We start from the raw sequence: 12,248 nt of genomic DNA on the forward strand, positions 1-12,248 counted from the left end.
TTTGCTCTGTGGGATTTTATTTATTGATCGCACCTAGATGTTGGCATATATGAACATAACTGATTTGCATGTGTCCCCTGTGAATACTCCCACACTTTGTCCATCAAATCATGGTCCACACTTTTCGACTAGGCTGTATTTTACAAGTGGTTAAGTATGCACTTTTCTGCTGCCTAGGCAGCTCCTTATTTAAATTACACCAAGGATATGTCTCCAAGTGCTGCCCGGAAGGGAAAGGTTAGGACTGTTAGCTGTTGTAGTTGGTAATTCAATCATTAGGCATATAGATAGCTGGGTGGCTGGTGGACGTGAGGATCGCCTGGTGACTTGCCTGCCTGGTGCGAAGGTGGCGGACCTCACACGTCACCTAGATAGGATTTTAGATAGTGCTGGGGAGGAGCCGGCTGTCTTGGTACACGTGGGTACCAATGACATAGGAAAACGTGGGAGAGAGGTTCTGGAAACCAAATTTAGGCTCTTAGGTAGAAAGCTTAAATCCAGATCCTCTAGGGTAGCATTTTCTGAAATGTTACCCGTTCCATGCACAGGGCCCAAGAGACAGGCAGAGCTCTGGAGTCTCAATGTGTGGACGATGGTGCAGGGAGAATGGTTTTAGATTTGTTAGGAACTGGGCAACATTCTGGGGAAGGGGGAGCCTATTCCGAAAGGATGGGCTCCACCTTAACCAGGATGGGCCCAGGCTGCTGGCATCGACATTTAAAAAGGAGATACAGCAGCTTTTAAACTAGAAACGGGGGGGGGGGGGGGGGAAGGCCGACAGTCGGTCAAAAGCGCATGGTTCGGGATAAGGTATCTTTCAAAGATATCACCAAAACAGGGAAGATAGGGTATCCTGATAGTGAGGTTGCAAAACAGACCGTAGAAGATCAGGTGTCCTTAAATAAAAATAAAAAAATCAGACAAAAGATTGCAAATTAATACTGTCAAGTACTAAGCATGATGTAAATAGGAACAACAAACATAGTTTGAAATGTCTATATGCTAATGCCAGGAGCCTAAGAAATAAGATGGGAGAATATATTGTACTAAACGAAAAATTAGATATAATAGGAATCTCTGAGACCTGCTGGAAGGAGGATAACCAGTGGGACACTGTCATACCAGGGTACAAATTATATCGTAGTGATAGGGTGAATCGAATTGGTGGAGGGGTAGAATTTTATATTAAGGAGAGCCTTGAATCAAATAGTTGAAAATTCTGCAGGAAACAAAACACTTCTTGGAATCACTGTGGATTGAAATTCCATGTGTAAAGGGGAAAAGGATAGTGATAGCAGTGTATTACCGTCCGCCTTGCCAGGATGAACAGACGGATGCAGAAATGTTAAAGGAAATTAGGGACGCAAACAAACTGGGCAACACTATAATAATGGATAATTTCAAATAACCCGATATTGACTGGGTAAATGTAACATCAGGGCACGCTAGGGAGGTAAAATTCCTTGATGAAATCAAGGACAGCTTTATGGAGCAGCTGGTACAGGAGCCGACATGAGAAGGAAAACTTCTAGACCTAGTCCTTGGTGGAGCACATGATCTGGTGCGGAAGGTAATGGTGCTGGGGCCGCTTGATAACAGTGATCATATTATGATCGGATTTGATATTAGCTTTGAAGTATACATAGGAAATCAAATACGTTAGCGTTTAACTTTAAAAAAAGGAGACTATGATAAAATGAGAACAGTGAAAGAAAAAAAAAACTTAGAGGAGCAGCTGCGAGGGTCAAAAGTTTACATCAGATGTGGATGCTGTTCAAAAACACCATCCTGGAAGCCGAGGCCAAATATATTCCGCGTATTAAAAAAGGAGGACGGAAGACCAAACGACAGCCAGCATGGTTAAAAAGTGAGGTGAAGGGGCTTAAAATACCTCCACAATTTTTGTAATCGCTTTCTTTAAAAATAGCAAATAACTTAGGGCTTCTTTTACAAAGCCTCGCTAGCGATTCTCATGTGGCACATGAAAGGACACGTATAGGAAATGAACAGGCTTCCTCTCATTTACCGAGCAAGAATCGCTAGCACGGCTTTGTAAAAGAAACCCCTTAGCTTATAAACTCTGCTTGATGCACCCCAATCAAGCAGGGTTTATACACCGTTATTTGCTATTTTTAAAGAAAGCAATAATAAAAATTGTGGAGGTTTTTTTAAGCCGATGATTGGAGGAGACAGGTGACAAATTTATTTATACCTGCATAATCTGAGGCTTTTTCCTCCCGCTTCAAAAAATGCATATATAAATCTGTTATTCTCAAGCTATGGTGATTGCATATTCGGTCTCACAGAATTCTGCACACTGTTCTAGTGAAGTTTTTGTTTAGTTGGTAGATTTACATCACTCCTCTTTGAGGTTTTGTGCTTCTTATTACCTGTTGCACAACTCCAATGTTAACACGTTTCCCATGGCGTTTAATCTGACTGTCATTCCGGCCCATGAAAAACATGTTTGTACCCTTCACAGCTGCAAAGTCTCCTGTGCCTCTCAAGGTGCCCAAGGGGACAATGACTTCATCATCTAAGAAACAGATCCTCTCTTCCCCTCCTGTACAAACAAAAAGGTTATAATTTATTAGCTAATAGGTGCTGCAGAATTTACCTGATGTGCCTGAAAGATATGCATTATAATAAACACTTTCAATACATGGTCTATCACTCATGTCTCTAGTTGAATGACTTTTAGTGCTACAGTGGAATATATTCACACTAGTAAAAGAGGCCCGTTTCCAACAGAAAGGAAACGGGCGCTAGCAAGGTTCCAGGGCCCCCCCCCCCCCACCACCACCCTCCTCCCTCCCGAACCCCCTCCCCTGTCATCTCAGTACCCCCCTCCCTCCCCTCTGGTCTCAGGACCCCCCCCTCTCTGGTCTCAGGACCCCCTCCCCCCTCCTCTCAGGACCCCTACCCCGCGGCTCTCTCCCTGTCTCTGGCCTCCGACTGCAAGCAGGATGTGTGCTGCTGCCCCTCGCCTTCGTTAGTGCCGGCTGTTGTTAAAAATGTTTTACCTCCTCCAGCGCCAGCAAGAGTGAAGGGGAGCTCGCACGGACGCCGCTTCACACTGCTTTCGCTTCTGTTTCTGCTCTTCCTCTGGCCCTGGCCTTCCGCAAACAGGAAATGAAGGCGGGACCAGAGGAACAGCTGAAACAGAAGCGAAAGCAAAGGCAGTGTGAAGTGGCGACCGTGCGAGCTCCCCTTCACTCTTGCCGGAGCTGCAGGAACTAATCGCGCCTGTGCTTGAGACGTGGTCGCAGTTTCCCAGGCAACACAGTGATGTCACCGGAAGGCTTCTGACATTACAAACCGGGCTTCAACTTCCTGGCAGTCAGCTTCAGAACGTTGGAGTTGCAAATTATTATAGTAGATATTACAATGTCAATTTGGATACCCATGAGCTCAGAAAGTCCTTGGGAGGGTAATTTCTGAAAACATTTTCCCAGGTAAAACAGTGCCCATGGGAATGGGCTTTTGTAAAACTGTCCACTTCATATGAAGAGAAACTCATGTACACACAGCCTGTACACATATAGCTTTACCCAGTTTGATGGGCCAATGCAGAAAGCTACCAGGGCAGAAGTACATGGTTACCAAGAGGTCTAAACACACATTACTGGCCACAAAATGCAGAATACTGTTAGGGTTCAACATAGAAGATAACTCAAGTGGCAGACGTTTGTGCATAGCATATAAGTAAACAGTACAGTGAAAAGCTAAAATAAAATAGTGACCTTTTTTCCAGGACAGGAAAGTTAATATAATCAAGTTGGAGCCTCTGGAAAAATGACTGCTTGTTGCTACTGCTGGGAACACAGCCATTACCTTTACTGTTCTCCAAAGACGGCAGGATACAAGTCCTCATAAGGGACTGGATTCAATAAATGGCACTCAAAACAAAAAGATTTGTGTGTATATCTTTATAGAATAGCGCTTAGCAAGATGAATGCTCAAATCCAAATTGTGCTGATTAATGCCAATTGATTGTTGGCACCCAAATATTGGTGCTAATTGGCTTGTTAGCAAATTAGTTGTACGTGCATATCAGGAAAGTGTGTACTTTTGCAAATGGAAATTTGTACACCATTTACAGAATCCGGGAGAAGATGGGTGAAATCTCACAGAGTCTGAACAGAGAAGCCTCTTCAGTTCAAATTGCTCTAGAACCTTTTAAAGAAGCAGCACTGAGCTTATGCATTTCTGTGCTTGCTGCTGTTGTGTGGGACCTTCTCAGTCTGTACAGTTTAGAGCAGAAGAAAATGCCTGGAAAGGTGGGTGGGTTTATAAGTAGAACACCTGCTACAAGTAATTTAGTTTTCGCCCAAGGACAATCAAGATATCAAGTTCTTCCTAGCTATAAGCTGCTTTCAACAGAAAAAAAGAGAAATAAATGAAAGGAAAAAAGGGAAAAATGTAATATGAAAGGCGCTACAACAGGTAGGTAGGTACAAAGAAATGTTCTTGGTGGCAACGAGTGTTTTCAATTTTACGGACTTAGATTTTAGAAGATAGCCTAGAGATCAATGAAAAAATGGGCCAACGAGCCTAGACGACAACAGCTGGATTTTAGTTCCCAAAGATATTCTAGAGAACTGACCTGGCCAAACCTACTACTGACACTGGGGAGTCTCTTTTCAAATAGCAATTAGATGTGAATGCATGTTCTAAGTCCATAATGAAGCCCTGAAAATCTTTTCTATAGAGGTCTACATTAAGGGGTCTTTTTACTAAGCTGCAGTAAAAGGGGGCCTGCACTAGCGTTAGTGCGTGTTTTAGATGCGTGCTGAGGCACTCTTTTACCGCAGAGAGTCAATGGCTGTCTTTTTTTTTCTCAAAAAGAAATGGCCGTGTGGTAAGTGAACCACTTGCCACACGGCCATTTCAGGGGGAAGTACTTACCACCACCCATTGAGATGGAGGTAAAGGCTCCCATGATAACCTGATTACCACCGGGTAAGCACTTGCGCTACAAAAATAGAAAATATTTTTGTAGCTCTGGAAATGGCACGCGCTGGGAGTGGAAGCAGGGCCGGTCTTAGCAAGTGCGGGGCCCTATGCAAACCAATTTGGTGGGGCCCCCATCCTAGCCCCGCCCCCACCCCATTGATAATATTATTCAATTTTTAGAAAATTTTTTATTTATGAAATTTCAAATAAAGACAAATGAAGCTAAACTTGTACAGAAAAACTGATTGAAATAATAAGCACAATGCTATCATGAACCCCCCCCCCCCCAGAAATTATTCAGTTCAAGTCCACTACAATTAGTTCCAATTCTCATAACCCCGGGGGGGGGGGGGGGGGGGTCAGAGGTGTGGACACACAATCTCTCCACTGCAAAACACTATACACAAACTTGTGCAAAAACACACACATAACCTTACCAAACCATAACAGCACTAATTCCAAGGACAGGACGAGAACAACCTTATGCGTGGAAAGGCAGAACTGTAATTACACCAGGCTCTAAAACACCAATACACTACCTCGTGAAAAAAAACAAAACAAAATGGGCTGCAAATGCTACACGCTAGCAGGATACTGCACCTTGATCACACATGAAAAACACATGACACAACAGATATGAAGGCAAAATACTGAACTGGAAAGTTACCTCAAGAAATCAGACTCAGCATGCAGCAATACTAGAAAAATTGAAACTTACATGCAAAATTTCACAGATGCACATTTCCAAAAGCTGACATATTCCAATTAATAAATTCTGAATAAAATACTTTTTCTACCTTTGTTGTCTGATCATTTGTTTTTTCTATTCGCTTTGGTCCCAGTGTCTTCTGTTTTATGCAGTGTCTTCTTTCCATTTGATATTTTTTCTCTCACCATGTCCACCATCCTCCTGTGTCCTTATGTGTCCTGTCTACCATCTGTAGCCCTGTCCCTATCCTTTCTCCAGTTTCAGCATCTGCCTTCAAAGTTTTTCCGATCCAGCCCTTAAATTCAGCAATTTCCCCTCCATGCATATCCAGCATTTCTCCTCACTCCCCTCCTTCCATGTACATCTACTTTCCTCCCCTCCCCTACATCCATGTCCAGCATTTCTCCTATATCCCTTCCCCTCCATCCATGTGCATCTCCTTCCTTTGTCTTTCCTTCCCTCCATTCCTGCCCTCCATGTCCAGCAATTTCTCCTCTCTCCCTGGGCCCTCCCCTCCCATCCATGCTCCTCTCTGGCCCCTGCCCCCTCCATTCATCATCCCTATCCAGCAATTCCCCTCTCTCCCTGAGCCCTGCCATCCATGCCCAGGTCCTCTCTCCCTTGCCCTCCCGCTCCCATGTTCAACTGCCTGCCTGTCTGCCCTGGCGCCCTCATCTTCTCCCCCCCAACCAAGGATTTTTCTTTTAAATTTACCCTCCGTCGCCGGAATCCCACAGCAGCGTGCATCACTGAAAGCACTCCTCCCCTCCCGAGTCCCCCGACGTCTCTAGCAGAACGCAGAAGCTCTTCCCTCGAGGGCGGGACACTGAGAATGAACAAATCAGGAAGAGCTGCGTTCTGCTAGAGACGTCGGGGGGACTCGGGAGGTGAGGAGTGCTTTCAGTGACGCACGCAGTACGCTGCTGTGGGATTCCAGCAACGGAGGGTAAATTTATGTTTCAACAATTTTTTATTTTAGATATAACTACATATTAACATTTACTTTCACAAATTACATACAATTGAGTTCCACATCATTTGCTCTTATTCCAAATTGTCCTGCTAAGATCCCCTAAAATGATGTGGTTCCCCCTTCTATTCAATCTACATATTTCCATTCCTTAACCTTTATCCTCCCCTCCCCTAATCTCCTCCTCCTCATCTCCCTCCCCCCTCCCGTCAGCCCTCCCAGTAACTCCAATATGCCAAAACCCGCATCTGTCAGCTTATAGTATATGATTATAAAGTATTAACAATAAGACTACGTCCTTTCTGTGTCATCTTATCTAAGTAGCATCCCCATATTTTAAAGAATCGAGTTTTCCTTTTACAATGTCCTTTGGCCTCCTTTGCCTCCCAAACCAGCAATTGATGCACCTTATTGCGCCAGTGCCAGAAGGTCGGTGGATTGGCTACAGTCCAATGTTGCATGATACATTTTCTTGCTACCAGATAGAGTTTTCGACACAACAGTGTTTTATCAGCATTCAATCTCCTTTGTGGCTCCTTCATATCTAACACTAGCTGTAGTGGGTTCATGTCTCTTCTACTACCCACCACCCCTGTAAGATAAGTAACTATTTGCCTCCAATAGCGTTGTATTGGTACACAATCCCACAGTGCATGATACAATGAGTTCTCAGAATTATTACATTTCAAACACATAGCTGTTTCAATTCCCCCCGATTTAAACAGTTGGACTTGGGTAAAGTATGCTCTGTGTAGTATTCTATACGCACATTCTCTATAATCAGCTCCTCCTATTATATGTGGAATATCTTTAAGCTGCGTCATCATATCCCAAGAGTCCAATGCCCTTCCCACGTCCTTCTCCCATTTCTGCCGGATCTGAGTCAGTTCTTTCCCCGGGGCTAGACTCCACAGCTTCTGATGTATTTGTGATATGGAGGGGGCGTGTTCAGAAATCTCCTCAAAGAAAGTCTTAATCTTATTGCCTAGTTTGTTATTCAATACTTCTTTACTTAGTGATTGTTTGTAGTGCTTCAGTTGACAGTGAGCATATTTGTCACCCCAGCCCTGTTCATTTTGGCCTATCAGCTGTGTCAGCGATTTGATTTCGCCAGTTGCATCTAAAGCATCTGCCAATTCAATTACCCCTAGTTGTTCCCATCTGTCAAAAGTTTTATTTTCCATCCCAGGTACAAAGGTCAGGTTCCCTTTAATATTTATAAGTTCAGTTGTTCTCGGGTCCCCTCCTAGTAATGTCCCTAAAAATCTCCATGCTTCTCTTATTGGTTTAAGTAGAACGTTATTTCTATGTTTATGTGGTATCTCTGTATTCCGCAAGTGTAGTAGTGTAATATAACGGTAAGGACTAAAGAGCGCATCTTCCATCTCAAGGGGTGTATGTTCTTGAGTCTGGTAAATCCTATCCCTCACATGCCGTAGGAGGCAGGCCATATTATAAAATTTAATATTGGGAATTCCCAAGCCCCCCTGTTTCCATCCTCCCAACATATATTTCTGCTGCATCCTAGCTCATTTCCTGACCCAGCAAAACCTAAACATTAGTCGATATAGGTGTTTTATATCTTTCTGTAGCAATGCTATGGGCAAGATCTGTAGTGCATAGAGCCACCTTGGCAATATGACCATTTTTATAAGACTTATCCTCCCCGACAGAGACAGCGTCAAAGTGTCCCAGGAGTCCAGCTGTTGGGTTGTCTGCTCTAATAGTTTTGCTACATTTAATTGATATATCTCCCTCGGTCTAGCCGGTAGCAATATACCCAAATATGTAAAGAAGTTATGTGTCTGTTTCAAAGGGAATCCATCCAGCCATAAGCTTTGGATGTCCGCATTGATCGCAAGGGCTTCCGACTTGTCCATGTTCAATTTGAAGCCCGAATAGTCTCCATATTCATGGAAGATCTCTAAAAGATTTTCAAGTGTCTTCTTCGGCTTTGTAATTATCATTAACAAGTCGTCTGCAAATGCAGCCAGTTTGAACTCCTGTTTCTTAAATTGCACCCCAGGTACCGCTTTACAATCATATATATCCCTAATGAGAGGGTCCAATTGGAGCGCAAAAAGCAGGGGTGACAGAGGACACCCCTGTCTTGTTCCTCTACCAATCTGTATTTCTCCTGATACGTTACCGTTTATCAGCACTTGCGCTCTCGGTAAATAATACAATGCTCTGATCGCCTGCATAAAATTGCCATTGAATCCATATTTCTCTAGCGCCGAGTACAGAAAGGGCCACTCCACTCTATCGAATGCTTTTTCTGCATCAAAGCTTATCATTAAAGCTTGTTCTTTGGAGTGACCCAATCCTTCCAAGGCCGCCAGGATGTTCCTCATGTTTTTCGTAACTGATCTACCTTGTACGAATCCTACTTGCGCTGGATGTATAAGCTCAGGTAGTACTCTGCCTAGTCTGTTTGCCAGTATTTTGGCAAACAGTTTTGCCTCCTGATTGAGTAGGGAGATAGGTCTGTAAGATGTAACTAGTTTTTCATCTCTTTTAGGCTTAGGAAACACCACTATTCGGGCTAAATTTAAATGTTCAGGCATCTTACCCTTTTCCATCCATTCATTAAATACCCTAACCAAGGTAGGAATCACCGAGTCTCCCATCAGCTTATAAAATTCCGCTTTATATCCATCTGGGCCTGGGGCTTTGCCTGTTTTGCTCTGAGTTATGGCCCAGGTCACCTCCTCATCGCTGATCTTAGCATTCAGGCGATTCTGGTCGCTGCACCGCAGCTTCGGAATTTGTAGGCCCTCTAGATATAATTCCCCTGATAATCCCTCTTGGTCTGTAGCCTTATAAAGTTGTTGATAGTATGTTTGGAAAGCTAGCCTGATCTCCTGGTTAGTGTGTATGAGTTTCCCCTCCGTGGTTTTCATAGCTGTTATGTTTCTAGGTGCACACTTCGGTGCTATGAGGCGAGCTAGATATTTGCCCCCTTTGTTCCCATGTCTATATAGTTGGAATCTATAATAGGCCTGAGACTTTATTTCTCTCTCGTGCAGCAGTGAATTCAGAGCTGTTTGTAGGACCAATGTTTCCTGTCTAATCTTGTTACAGGGATTCGTGCCGTATTGTCTATTCAAGTGGTGTAATTGTTTTTCAAGCCTCATAATTTCTCTATCTCTTGCTCTTTTATATTGCGTAACATAACTTATAATTTCGCCTCTCAATACTGCCTTAGCCGCTTCCCAAAAATTAGTCATTTCATTTACCGAGCCTTCATTAAAGTGTTTATATTCAGCCCATTTTGCGAGTAAATATTCCCTAAATTTTGCTTCTCTTATCAAGTATGTGGGAAACGTCCAGCTGTGCATCCTTTCCTCTTCCCCTCCTCCACTCCATTTCATTCCTATCACCGAGTGGTCCGATATTACACAAGGGTCTATATGGGCCGCCGTGATATCTGTTAATAAGTTGCGGGATGCTAATAAGTAATCTATTCTAGATGATGTTCCGTGTGCTCTGGATTGGTGTGTGTATTCTTTGTCAAGTGGGTGTAGTGTCCGCCAGCCATCAATTAGATCAAGCGCTGTACAAAAATCTGGTAGTCCTCTGGTATCTATTTTTCTTATTTTAGTTGGGGGGTGTGATCTATCTAGAATTGGATCCCAAGTCATATTGAAATCGCCTCCTAACATTGTGGGTAGCGTGTCCAACCGTGTGATCTGTTTGAGTACCTTCTTATAGAATTATTGGTCTAGTACATTAGGAGCATAAATACTTCCCAGAAGTATGTTTTTTCCATTTATCATAGCTATACCCAAAACATATCTACCCTCTGGGTCTATAATTATCCTATGCACTTTAGTTGCTAACCCCTTTCGTATGAGTATTGCCACCCCTCCTTTCTTTCCTACAGCCGCAGATGCCACACAATCAGCTACCCACCATTTAGCTAGTTTGGCATGCTCAGTTTTGGACAAATGTGTTTCCTGGAGCATCGCAATATCTGCCCCTATGCGCTTAAGATGTCTCAAGATTTTTGACCTTTTGATTGGGGAGTGTATGCCCCCTACATTCCAAGATACTACTTTAATCTGTTACCTTTTTGTATCCGTTGTACTGTCTTCTGATTATACTTTGCTTCTAGGAGTCGCCGGCCCAGCCTCCAGCCACCCCTTCTATGATGCCATTTTCTTTCTACTAGCTGTGTTTGGATTCTGGCTTTATAATGGGTTACTCTCTTCCCCTCCCACCCCTCTTCCCCAGTTCTGTCTCTATCTACTTGTGCTCTGTTCACTATCCTTCCCTTCCCAATCTTCTCCCCTCCCTGAAGTCTACCTTCCTCTTCCCCTCCCTGTTCCCCTTTTGAGTTCCCAGCCCCTATTGGACTTGTCACGTGTTAACCCCCTCCTTCTAGTCTCCCCCGTAGTGTATTTTATCTTCCCAGGCATTTCATTCTCCCGTAATATCTTTTATACCCTAGTATCAGTGTCCCAGTAACAAGATCATAGACTTTTAACATATAACTGCCCCTCAGAACTTTCAACATCAATTCATATCTTTGACATACCCCGCCAGGGTTACAGCACCCTAGCTAGCTGTGCCAACTCCAGGCAGTTGTGTTTTGTCCCAATGACAGTATAATGTCTAATCAACATGAGATTACTTTAACCCTAAATCTCCTTATTGTCTTATCATTAAATTCTTCTAACAAACAGAACTTTAGTGTACTAAACATTTTACTCTTAAACCTGGATATTATAGTCTGCTGCGCGTTCACCAGCCTCAAAGACACCGTGTGTGGTTATTAGAAGAGTTCTCCTTTATTTGTTGTCTCTTCGTCTCCTCTCTCTTTTTTTTCTCCGGCAGAGATTATCAGGCTTCTCCATGGCCATGCTCTATTCAGCAACAGCCAGCCATCCTTCATCAAGTCATTATCATTATGTGGCGTCACCTCTGCCAATTCTGATATCTCAGTGGAGTGATTTTGGTCATTCACGGGTGTTGATATTAATATCACCCTGCAAGTCAGGGCTGATTCCTCATCCGATATAAGGTGGTCCCATCGCGGCGTCTCCTGCCAGATATTGTCATTATCAGTTTCGCAGCATTCAAAACTTTCCAGCTTCTAATTGTAATCCTAGGTTCTTAGTTAGAATTATAATCCAATTGTGTTTATGGTTGGTTCCAGATCATTGTCACCATGTTTGCTGTGTCCTTGGTATTCAAGTCTCAGTCTCTCATGCCAGTTTTGACTACTTCTTCCGTAGTATTCATTCATCTCTAGCTGTTAAAATGCTTTTAACATATTCTTGAGCTTCTAGCAGCGTGTTGCACATGTGCGTATTGGATTGGTAAAATATCTTTAATTTGGCAGGGTACAGTAAAGCAAACTTGATTTTATGCTGCACCAGCTGGGAGCAAATTGGTGAGAAGTTCTTTCTCTGGGCGGCCACTGCCATGGAATAATCTTGGAAACATAGGATTTTGTAGTTGTTGTAATTCAAACTGGCTCCCGCTCGTAATTTCTGCATGATGACAGTTTTATGATGAAAATTTAATACTCTGCAGATAACCACCCTTGGTCTGTTGTTATTCTGTCTCACCGGGCCTACCCGATGGGCCCGTTCGACGATCAGTGGG

At 43.4% G+C, this 12,248-nt stretch overlaps 1 protein-coding gene across 7 annotated transcripts in view; it reads right to left on the minus strand.

The window, feature by feature from the left end:
• Positions 1–12,248, minus strand: part of AASDH (aminoadipate-semialdehyde dehydrogenase) — a 136,016-nt gene that overhangs the window by 45,402 nt on the left and 78,366 nt on the right. For all 7 annotated transcript variants that reach the window (XM_030191412.1, XM_030191409.1, XM_030191414.1 and 4 more), the window contains one exon: positions 2,391–2,563. In XM_030191412.1, coding sequence (XP_030047272.1) covers positions 2,391–2,563 — 173 coding nt within the window. The remainder of the gene's footprint in view (positions 1–2,390; positions 2,564–12,248) is intronic.

This window comes from Microcaecilia unicolor, chromosome 2 (genome assembly GCF_901765095.1).
Source record: "Microcaecilia unicolor chromosome 2, aMicUni1.1, whole genome shotgun sequence".
Taxonomy (NCBI): domain Eukaryota; kingdom Metazoa; phylum Chordata; class Amphibia; order Gymnophiona; family Siphonopidae; genus Microcaecilia; species Microcaecilia unicolor.